Source organism: Poecilia reticulata, linkage group LG13 (genome assembly GCF_000633615.1).
Source record: "Poecilia reticulata strain Guanapo linkage group LG13, Guppy_female_1.0+MT, whole genome shotgun sequence".
Classification (NCBI taxonomy): domain Eukaryota; kingdom Metazoa; phylum Chordata; class Actinopteri; order Cyprinodontiformes; family Poeciliidae; genus Poecilia; species Poecilia reticulata.
In genome coordinates, this window is record NC_024343.1 from 16,967,340 (window position 1) to 16,979,791 (window position 12,452).

The 12,452-nt window shown below is 39.8% G+C and overlaps 1 protein-coding gene across 1 annotated transcript; it reads left to right on the forward strand.

Moving 5' to 3' along the window:
* Positions 1-301: 301 nt before the first annotated feature.
* Positions 302-11,581, forward strand: LOC103474611 (prolactin-releasing peptide receptor). The gene is given in 5 exon segments (XM_074186869.1): positions 302-316; positions 319-356; positions 2,845-3,317; positions 5,008-5,405; positions 9,691-11,581. Coding segments are annotated over 5 exon segments (1,218 nt in total). The 3' UTR covers positions 9,985-11,581.
* The last annotated feature ends 871 nt before the right edge of the window (positions 11,582-12,452 follow it).

Below are 12,452 nucleotides of genomic sequence, written 5' to 3' on the forward strand. Positions count from 1 at the left end.
GCATTTTTAGCTACACAAACATCCTGTCCACAGATAAGCCATGCTTTCCCTGCTGCAAACCTTTTTAGTCCACGGATAACTTGTTTAGTGACAGCACCAACCTGTATTCGGTAGATTAATAATTTTATCTCAGCTAGTGTGAAGGGCTCTGTGTCAAGAGGGATGTTTGTGCTGCTTGGAATAATCAGCATTAGTCAAATAAAACACATTGCTTTCACCAGGGGCGCCTGCAGGAGATTATCGGAGGGCGCGCACTGAAGACAAAACCGTCACTGAACCTGGCCCACACGACCACGACTACATGCCCAACACGCATCGGGTGGCGCACGGAATCAGCACAGACCTAACCCACACAAGTACGGGTCACATGCACGCAATGCGCTTGGCACACAGAGACGCAGCTGATGGCGACTTCCTGACACACACAGATATGCTGCATGAACGCACACAAGGTTTTGACACAAAAAAACTGTTTATTTTTTTCCCAATTTTGTTAATAGTAACAAATAGTAATATAGTAATATATATATACTTTTTTTTTTCTTTTTACTCAAGATGAAAAACTCAAGGTACGCACAGTGTGTTTAGCCATAGAGCTGCAGGAAATCCTGACATTCACAATCCTTAAGTCTTCAAGTAAATTTAAAGTCATAAAAACAGATCAATTTAGTTTTAATAACAAGTTTAACATATTGGAAACACTGATGGACGGGTAAAGGTCACAGTTTTGTTTTGGATACAGGAAGCAATTGACATAAATGAAAAAAAAAAAGCTTCACAGGCATCTGAAAATCATTTTAGGTTCAGATGGCTTTTTTTACTCTGTAGCCACTGCAGCTGTTTGCTCTTTTATTAGCTGCCAAAACATAAAGGCCACACGAAGACAGGCAGCAACCTCCTCAGTTCTGTGCCTCACGAGAATGGACTTGGTCATAGAGGAAAAATGCCATCAAATATGGTGCCAAAAATAACAGCAACGAGGAACATACAAAGTAATCGCAAACAATGCTAGATCGTTGAATTTTATTAAATATTTGAGAACAAGCGAGTTTCAGTTTTAAAGGTTTGTTGTCAATAACAATTAGCTTGAAATTGTCATAGAGTACCAACACAATTATGCTTCCATTAATACTAAAATGGAAGCATAATTGCTTCTATTTTAGCAATTTGAATCAAATTTAGCAGTATGAATTTGATTATCAAGATGAAACATAGTTATACACACACATTAACGTTGGCTTTCAAATGCTCTTGAAAGCAGGTTGTTAAAATTAAGATTTCCAAGCACATCTCTTCTCGTTGCCAAGCTCTAAATTGAATGCGATGATATGAAAGAGACGGTTTTCATCTCGGCACAATTGCGGCAGATAAGAATTCTTTATTATTCTGGATTATGTTAAAAAGGACTGAGCTAATCTTTGATATGCTTACAAAAACTACACTTAAGGCCCGATAAATTCACACTTTTCATTACATTTCTCTCCTGGTGTATGTGCACTTCACTGTGTATAACAGCTGCACGCAGCAGCAGCAGCCAGAATTGGGATTTGGCAGCTCTTCGAAGCAAATCCACTAGTGAGTGAAATGTTCCAGCATACGATGCGCTGCAACGCACTGGAGTGGAAAAATGTATCCTTCACATTAGAACGCTCCCCAGAGAAGTCATAAAAATATTTAAAATGATTTCCTAGGAGAATTTATACTCAAACTCTGTTTCATTTAGACATAAAAAAAGAAAAAAGATCTGCAAGTGAATAATTATTGTCAGTGTGTGTGTGTGTGTGTGTGTGCATGTTTAAAAGCATCAGGGATTTATACATACTCTTGTGCTGTCTGGCTGAGTATGAATTTGATTATCAAGATGAAACATAGTTATACAAACACATTAACGTTGGCTTTTTAATAGGAGGATCGTATTCTGCTGTCGTTCTGACCATAAATGATGTCAGCTAACATTGTGCAGCTGGTTTCTTGTGACCCGGAGGTCAAACTTCTGGTATTCTAACAGACTGTGTGGCTCCTTGAAGGTGATGTGCAACTTAAGGACAAAGTTATTCAAAGTGAAGGCAGGAAATGGGTCAACAGTCTCCATGTTTAAGGCGTCCACTCCACACCAGTACACCTCATATTATCAGAAAACTTCTTATTGACTCAAATGTGTCTTTAAATGTGTCTGCATTTGGGAAAAAAATCACCAGCAGTTGAAGTCCAGTGATCCGAGTTGTTTCAGAAGACCTGCGATATAAGAAACTAAGTTAGCATGAAGTTTTCATAGGTGAACTATCATTTATTTTTAGTCAGAGCAAATATCACACTCTAATGGGTTCAGAGTGTCTTCGGTTGTCTGCGGGTCAAACTATGTTATGGGACGTCCCAGGCAGGAAGTCTATGGTAGTGCTACTTCCTTCCCTGGGGCCCATTTTCCCGTTTGCACTCTGTTTTTCTCAGCCGATGTAGACAGCATGATGCAACTCAAGCTGCCTTGTGCCTCATCTTCTGGAAACAAGCTAGTTTTACAACACAGTGGACCCCTCTAAATGGACCTAGCACAGTCATAAATGAAAATGTAGACCATCCCTGTGGTCTGTTTTGAGAGCAACGTGTAGGTTAGCAGAAGTTTTCTATGCCATACATGTTTGTTCAAGAATTAAACCATAAAAGTAAAACTCCTTTCCGTTAAACAGGCAATCATCATAGGTAGTCATAGTGACTAATTCTGTCTTATTTTAGGTACAATAACTCTAAATTAGTCAGACTAGACATGGTATTAAAATCCCTCAATAATGACCAATTACATTCATCATATTTGAGTAATCAATGATTCATTTTTGCCTTTCTCTTAAGGTCTACCTGCATGGACATGGACATCTTTATGAATAAGGACTTTGGTTTGACTGGAAACGCTACTCAGGCAACAGGAGGACCAGAAGGCAACAAAGGCCAAGGACTCAATCACAGCGACCCACTGGACATGTTTGTTGGGATGGAGCTTCTTCAGCGGTTCAAACCTCTTTTTTTGCCTCTCTACTGCCTCGTGGTGGTTGTGGCCGGTGTTGGAAACTCATTTTTGTTGGCCTGCATTTTGGCAGACAAGAAACTCCACAACGCCACCAACTTCTTCATTGGTAATCTAGCGGCTGGCGACCTGCTGATGTGTTTAAGTTGTGTCCCACTGACTGTGTCTTACGCCTTCGACAGCCATGGATGGGCTTTTGGACAACCTCTCTGCCACTTGGTGCCCTTGCTGCAGTGTGCCACGGTGTTTGCCTCAGTGCTTTCACTCACAGCCATTGCTGTTGATCGCTACATTGTTGTAGGTAAATAACTTAACATTTATGCTTTGGAATATGAATTTATTGCATATATTCAATAAATATAATGTGTATAGAAAATTAAGCATCATAAAAAGAGATATATTTACATTAATATGATAGATACTGCATTGATCTAAGAGAATCCCAGCCAGCATACCTAGGTGGGCCCCATATGGGGAGAAGGAGGGCAGAGAGTATGGGTCCCATATAGGTTTGTCCACAGTTTCCATGGGCAAACCCATGTGGGACCCATACTGTCTGCCCTCCTTTTCCCCATATGGGGCCCACCTAGGTATGCTGGCTGGGAATATTGCAGTTTGCTCCAGTAAAGATGCCTAAAGAACCTTAAAATGAATTAATCTTTTATTGCACAATAACAAATAAAAAAATGAAAATTTTAATTTGATGACAACATTTGTAAGTGAAAGACCCACAGCATCCCAGAATCTCTACCAAACTTAAAAATATATACCGTATTTTTCGGACTATAAGCCGCTACTTTTTTTTCCCACGCTTTGAACCAAGCGGCTTACAGCCCGGGGCGAATTTCCTGTTAATTTTTCTTCAACCACCAGGGGGCTCTTTAGCAGGAAGTGAATCATTGGAAGTCAAACTTGGAAACCAAAGAAGAAAACGCTGATTTTCCTTTAGAACAAGCACATGCTAACAGGAGGCACGACGGAGAAATTTATTCAAACCCATATGATGCAGCTTTTAAGTTGAGGGCTGTCGATCTGGCAGTACAGGAATGTGAACGAACTATGGTTCATCTTTGGAGATACCAGCGGCTTATAGCCCGGTGCCATTTATATATGTACGTTTCCAGTTTTTTTTTCCAAAAAAAAAATGTAGCTGCAGTGCGCTCTACAGTCCAGAAAATACGATATTTTGTTCAACTCCAGACCCACTTTGAGTATTAGATCCTAAAAATCCCAATCTTAGTCTCTTCAGCTTTAGCATACTTCATTTATACAATTTTGATGTTTGGTAAGAAACAATTTTTTTTCTGTATTAATCTCAATCAATCAGTTAGCATGGTGGACATATATTCCTGATTGCTTCCTGTGCTGTATGTGTTGCTGCCTCTTCGCCAGGATTCCACCAAAAAAAATCTGTTTTTTTTATCTCAATGGGTTTTTTTTATCCTGTTGAAATAAAGGTTAAATAAAATTTTTTAAACTAAATTATTGGTTATTATGGAGACCTGATGCCACTATATACTGGAGTTTACCAAAATCCTCCTTATTATTAGAAGTGGCAGGCTAATTATGGATGCGCATGTAGCTTAATAACGAGTTGTCAAAACAGATGGGCTTTTATGTCAAGTCATATTTACAAGTGATGGATTACTAATTAGAAGTTCCTAGAAACAATCAATTTAGAGCAAAAAGAAAAAAAAATTGCTCCAGTTGTGTTTATTTCAAAGGAATAATGTGCTTCTCTTTTGTTCATTTTTTCTTAACATCGGATTCCTAACTCAAACCAAAAGTTAGACTTTTCTAAGCCTTTTAGTTTGACGATATGCATCGAGGAATACAATATTAATTCATTTTAGGGCTTTTTGAACACTTCTTGATCAGGAGAGCCAACAGGTCTGTCCAAGTCTGTCCTCTGAAGCGGATTTGAAAGCAATAAGTCCCTAATGCTTTTCTTCCTGTGTATTTCCATTTGTTTTTTCATTTCCTCATCTCAGCTCACCCGGTAAGGAAAAGAATTTCTGTCTGGGGCTGCGGCGCAGTGACTCTGGGTGTCTGGCTTTTGTCTCTGGCCTTGGCTGCACCTCCATCTTTTTACACACGCTACCTGGACCTCCGCCCCAGCGGGATCGACTTGGTGGTGTGTGAGGAATTCTGGCCCGACAGCGGCAATCTGCGGTTGTTGTACTCCTGCTTCATCCTTACGACCTCCTACATGATCCCGCTGCTGTCCGTCAGCGTCTCCTACTGCGCCATCACTGTTAGCCTTAAGCGCTACTCGGTTCCTGGGGAGCCGTCCAGCAGCCAACAGCGCTGGAGTCAAAGAAGAAAAAAGACCTTTACTCTGTTGGTGGCCTCAGTGCTCGCATTTGCACTGTGCTGGCTGCCTCTGCAGGTAATTACCAAACAAACACATCTGAAAACAAATAACTAGCCACTTGATGTTTACTGCTTATTACTATTATTTATTTGTTACCCCGATTCAGCTGAATGTCAGAAGACCGAATTTGCATCCTACTTCTATTTGTATCAACCAGCAAATGATGAACTCAACAGCAGGAAAGAGGCCAAAAATGAAACATTTATTGCCAGCGAGATTAGATTTTCTGCATCATTTATGACCGAGAGCCACGTTGAAGTAGCAGAGTCTGCAAATCCGACTCTATTTTCTCAATGAGCTATGAAGACTAAAAGATTAGGATTTCATTATTAGAAGAACTAAGGAGAGGATGAAGTTACACAGCGCAGTGGTTGATGAGACCATCATTTGAAGGTCACTGTTTATGTTGCAAAGCTTACCAGGTCTGAAAGATTCATTTCACAACAGCAACGGTGCTCCTTGCAGCCTACAGACACATTTGCAATCTTGCAGGGTTGTTGCATGTTTTTTTTCATGTCACAAAGAGGAAATCATCTTCATAAGCGTAACCACTGCATGTCAAAGGAAGTAACGCTTTGATTGATGTTGGTAGGTTTTGTTCAACAGGTTGGTACTACCGTAACCAAATGAAATCAGCTCACTGGCACTTCAGAACGTGTTGGCAACTTCTAAACTGCTAAAGCGGTTTTTAAATGAAAAACTCAAAGCTACTTAAGACTTTTTTTAAATCAATTCCTGCTACCATTGGTTAATAGCTTACCTGAAATAGATAACTTTTCGGACATCTTTAATTATGAGAAATCTGTAATATTTGGTCCCACAGGCTGAAGCTAATACAGTCCAGGAGTGGAAAACTTTCACACATTTGACTCTTTAGGCCCTCCTCACTGGCTTTTAATGACTTTGACCAAAAATAACATGAAAAAGTGTCCTTCTTTTTCCTATAATGAATTAAGCTAATATGAAAGGGTCCTTGGGGCCATTTTTAATTTGCTTTCATTCAAATAGTCTCTACAAATGAAACAGAATAAAACTAATGGAAAATGAGCTTTTACTTTGGTCTCTTTAATTTTACTGGGCTTCAAATGATTTTCCCCATTCTCCTTAATGTAAATGTTTCAAGTTGGTCTAATTGAACTATGAAAATAAGCTTTTTGCTTTTGGGTTCGATGCTGTTCTCTGTTCTACAGCCTGAGGAAATTTTTTTTATTGAGGTTACTTAATTTTACAGTAAAATAAACACAATTTAAAAAGACATTTTTAAAATTATCCAGCTTTTTCTGTGTGTGTAATTTAGAAATGAGCAGTGGTGGAGAAAGTACTCAAAAAATGTACTTAAGTAAAAGTACAAATACACAGACAAAAATGTACTCAAGTAAAAGTAAAACTACCACATTAACATTTGTACTTAAGTAAAAGTAAAAAAGTACTGGCTTTCAAAAATACTTAAGTATTTATAGTAAAAGTACTTGCTGAATGGATTACCTAATCGCTAATATGGTAATCCGTACCGATCATATTTAATTTCAATACATTAGAAATGTGCCATTTTAATAAACAATGCCACAGATAAAGCATTGTGTTTACTCTCTGTAGCATAGTTTAGACTTAGATATGCGACTCTATTCATCATAATTTCAGGGATGGAAACATCTTGTCTCCTTTCCTAATAGCATGAACTTCATTAGTGACATTTATCTAGAAAGAAATCCAACTGAAAGGGGATGTAAAGAAGGTGTGTGGGGGGAGAGGGAGGACCAAGGAGCCATGTAGCAGAGTTGTAGGCAAGACCACCGGACCCGAGACCAAGACCAGCGCCCTGTGCTACGTGACACAATAAAATTAAGTGCACCTATCAAAATTGGTTTTCAGATTGATCTGAAAGATCCACATTCCCATAAAAACACCTAGATATTAAATACATAGCATGAACTTCACTTTTTTTTGCCACTAGTGGCATTTATTTTGAAAGAAATCCAACAGAAAGGGGATGGAAAGAAGGTGGGTGGAAGAGGACAGGCAACCAAGGAGCAACACTGCTCAAGAATGTTGTTTGAGCAGTGTTGTAGTCAAGACCACCTACCCAAGACCAAGTCAAGACCAGCACCCCGCACTACGTGACACAAAAAAATTAACTTTTACCTATCAAAATTACTTCTCAAATTGATCTGAAAGATCCACATTCCCACAAAAAAACTAGATATTAAATACTTAGAGCTGAAATAAATTTAATCAGTAAAGATCCATCCAGAAGAATCGGATCGTTCCTGAATGTCACTATATTGTACTTTGGTACCAGCATTGTCCCATAAATGCGACACCTCAGTCAACACCTCCACACAATAATTCAGTGCATGAGTGAAAACTTTTATTCATGGCAGATGCAACATGTGTCTCTGTACAGCTAGCTTTGCTAGCATCACGCCCACAGAGCTTACCTTTCTTTAAGCTTTCCTTCGAAGTGACACTAAAATTTGGACGAAGTCCCCACTGTCTGTGAAAACGAAGCGCTGATGATTTTACATGTCGCTATATCAATTTATGCAGCGCAAATATATTACTGACAATTAGACAGACATCTCCTCCCGCTCAGAGGAAACCACTGCGCATGTCTTGGAGCTTCGCGTGCGAGTAAAGGTGGAGGCGATGGGTGACAATAGACACGTAAGTCACGTTATTGCTTGGATTTCACGGCGCCACCTTAAGTCCCTGAACTTCACATTTTAACGAAAAAAGCTCAATGCGACTTGGATGTAACGAGTAACGCGACAATTTTGTAGAAATGTAGTGAAGTAGAAAGTACAGATACTGTAAAATGTAGTGGAGTAAAAGTAGAAAGTACCCATTATTAAATCTACTTAAGTAAAGTACAGATACACAAAAATTGTACTTAAGTACAATTTCATTAGCCACTACTTCATTAGTGGCTAATGAAGTAGCCACTAATGAGTGGCTACTTCATTAGGTCCATTCAGAGGTTGTCAACTTCAACCTCTAAATGGACGGAGCCTCTCCACGATCTTTGATTTTTTTTTCAGCTCCCATAAGCCCTGAGCATTTGTAATCAGTTCATTATTTAGCATCTCCACGATTATTATTAATCACCTATCGCTCCTCCTAGTGCAGTGGTTCTTAACCTTTCTTAACCGGTATTCTGATTTAGTAATGTAATTATATTAGCTGTGTTACCACCCACACGCCACTAGGCAGTAGCAACCCCGAAAAGATGCGACTAAGGAGCAGAAAGACACAAGTTCACATCCATGCTGAGAGTGGAACTCCTTCAATCAGTGCTCCTCCGCAGCACTGATTGGCTAAGCAATGTAACGTGATCCTCTGCAGCAAGTGATRGCAAAGCGGGGAGCGTCATTACGACTTTACACAAGTGTGTCTTTACCTCCGCGGCAGAGGCTCCGCCGAACTCCTGAGACCGACTCATCGAACCCCTGGAGTTCGATTGAACCCAGGTTAAGAACCACTGTCCTAGTGTTATCCTGGATCACAGTCCCGACAGCAGCAGAACTTAATTACACTGCATGGTGTTAGAACATATGGGGACAGTTCAGTATTTGCTTGCACTAAACCATAAAGAAAAGGTTATACAATTAAACCTTGTTGAACTTTCACTAGTGTGGGGCGGGGGTTGTCCTGTGCACGCAGGGTCCAAATGACCCCATCTCTTAAGACCGCGGTTGGGTTAAAGAGAGAGAGAGACCCAATTTCAAGGCGTTAAATTAAGTCATACTTGATCTATACAGCATTTCTTGAAGGTAACAGTTACTTGATGGTGCTATGAAGTGGCTCTATGTTTGGTGATTTATCCACCTCCTCACTTGTTTCACTTACAGTCGCAGGAAATACTTTAGATCAGGGGTGTCAAACTTCAGTCCTGAAGGGCCGCTGTCCTGCAGTTTTTAGATGTACCACAGGTACAAAACACCTGAATCAAATGGCTTAATTACCTCCTCAGTTCTCCAGAGCCTTGCTAATGACCTAATTATTCTATTCAGGTGTGGTGCAGCAGAGGCACTTCTAAAAGTTGCAGGACACCGGCCCTCGAGGACTGGAGTTTGACACCCCTGCTTTAGATGCTCCCGTCTTTCAGACAGGAAGATCACTTGGGTGCATCGCCTTCTTCCTCCATTTCCTGTGTAAATAACCATTGACATGACATTGCTCTATAAAACTTTTAACAAAACCTCACAATAAAAATTCTAACCTATTTGTGTGTACAATATGACATCACGTTTTACTCTAAAGTAAAAACTTTTTTTGTTTTCATACGTCTCATATTGTTTAGGTGCTGAACCTTTTGCTGGACTTGGATCCAGAGTTCCTCATCATTGGGAAGCGCTACATAAACGTCCTGCAAGTTTGCTGCCATTTAGTGGCGATGAGCTCGGCGTGTTACAACCCCTTCATCTACGCCTCCCTGCACAGCAAGGTGCGCATTCATCTCAAAGGCTACCTCTGTCCTTGCCGCAGTCGTCGAGGGGAAATGGTTGAGAGGGCGCCCTCCAGGAGCGGAGTGTTTGATGCGACTTCAGTAACGGCTCCTGTCATGCAAAGCCACACGATTCATCCTAACATTTAAATTGATGTTCAGAAATATGAGAAAATGCCAAAACACAGGCTCCGTGTTTGTTTAAACCATTTTCCCCTCATGGCTTTTCAGCTTTTTTTTGTATTAACTTCAAGGTGTTTAGTCCTGTTTTGCGTCTCACCACAGATACCACAGACAGGCGATGATTTATATCAGGGTATATGATGTCAAGCATGATGATGAAGTGCAAGACATCCTTTGGGATATCTGTGTTTTTCTTGAATGGCGAAGCTGGTGGCCTCCACATTAAGCTGACTGAAGTTTTAGAAAGCTCAGCAGAGGCATGAACCAGCCCTGAGGCTGGAGAAACATGCTGAAGACTGAGACTCTGACCAGTGACAATGTTTAAAAGATTTGGTTAAAAGCACTTCTGAGAGCCGGCTGAACAATGAATCCTTCACACCAGATATGGAGTACAAGCCAAGAAGAGGAAAAGTGCAAATGAAGTATATTTCTTTTATTATACACATGGCAAATGTGTATTTTTTTTTTCTTTTTTTTTTCTGCCTCGCTTGCCTTATAAATCACCTGGATTTAGTGATGAAATGTGTATTAACTGGCTCATTTTATTTTGTTTTTTATATGGTGTGCTATTATTTTAGATGATTTTACTACACAGTGACATCTTTTCAATTTAGAAATATTTGTTTTTGTAAATAGTATGCATTTCCAGGTTACGAGGAAAATGGATAGAAGCAAACAGAAAACCCCCCACAAAAATCCAAATGATTGCAAAACCAGTGTTAGAAATGTCAGATTCATTAGCAGTTGATAAACAGTCATTTGGATGTGTCTGGAGAAGCAACATGTATTTAATACTTATGTTAATATTCAGAGCATAACCAGAACAGTCTCTTATAAGCATCTCTGCAGTGACACCACTCTTACTGAACTATTGTCAAGCATGATCAATGGTTTCAAAGCACCTGTGGCAAATCACTTTTTAAGCCAGAAAATAAGTTTTTACGATTACTTGCATGCCGTTGACCTCAGTTTCTTTTACACAAAGATAAAAGAGTAGACTAATCTAACAGTCAAAGGGGGTTTATCAAAATATTACAAGAATATCTAGTCTGACTGTCCAACAGTAATCCCAAAACACATGAACTGTTTGGTGAAGCTACCTGTAGGAGCAGAAACACTGAGCACAGGGTATTTTTGCACTAACGGCTCCCATCGCCAGCGGTGCAAACGTTTACATTTTAACAATCATATTACCGTACTGAGCTGCGTGTTGCCTGACAGCTGAGTCCGCTTATTGATTTATAGGAATATATTCTTTGGTGAATTCCTTGTCAAGATCCACCTCTGACAAAGAGTGACTTTAATTTAGTGAGTTTTAATTCGGTTCTTATACGGTTGGAGGCTTGTGGCTTAGATTTGCTCATAAAAATGTTATAGTTGGGGCCGTCACCTAATGTTCTTTCCATGCCGATTCCCTGGTAACCTGAGAAAACAAATGTTTGTTTCGTATTGTTTGAAAGTGTTTCAATAAAATGGAGGAAGGAGAAAAAGATCAAATTTTCATAGAAATCAGTTGATGTAATGGGTGAGGGTGGGGGAATGAAAATAAACTGTACATTTTCCATTGTGGTTGTCCCTCTGTGTCATTCATTGCTGGTTTTTCTAAAGAAGATCCTTTGCAGATTTATGAATCATAAATAAATGGCGGTAACCATTTCAGGAACTGCAGTCTTCTGTAATGATGAGAAACTCTTTGTGGTAAACATTTAGCAAATCATTTCAAGTAATTGCTTATAAATATTAACTTCCTTCCCAAGGAAAGTGGCATCTGCAAACATATTCAAATGTCTTGACCTTTTGTTCACGTCATGTTATGACCACAAACTTATTCCAACAAAAACACAGATACAGAAGGAAAAGGATACAGATATTCTCTTTAACAAATAAACATCTAAAAATTGTGGCATCCGTTTATATTCAGCCCCCTTTACTCTGATACTCCTAAGTAAAACAGTGCAACCAATTGCCTTCACAAGCCAGGAAATAGTGTGTCCGCTGGGGTGCAACGTAAATGTAATTTTCCATAAATACGACTGTTTCATGGGGTGCCATAAAGCACTGTGGAACAAACACCAAACAGCTCAAAGATAAAGTTTTGGAGAAGTTTTGAGTGGCGTGTGAGCCAACTTGTGGTAGAGAAATTAACAATACAGAAAGCCAGAAACTAGAATTACCACCAGCATTAATTATCTAGCAAACAACACGCATGCCGGGGCCTTTTATGCAGGTAAGTTGATGAGGAAGTGACTCTCGGGTATTGTGGCAGCAGCCTGCTAAGAAACCACACTCATGCAGCCCAGGTGCGTCAGGTGCATGACAGAGCTGAGGAGGAAGACAACAACCACCAACTGTGCACATCTTCTAGATATGTATCCTAAATAACGTGCAGCTGTAATTCCATACCATTATTATGGGAGAGCTGAATACCAATACAT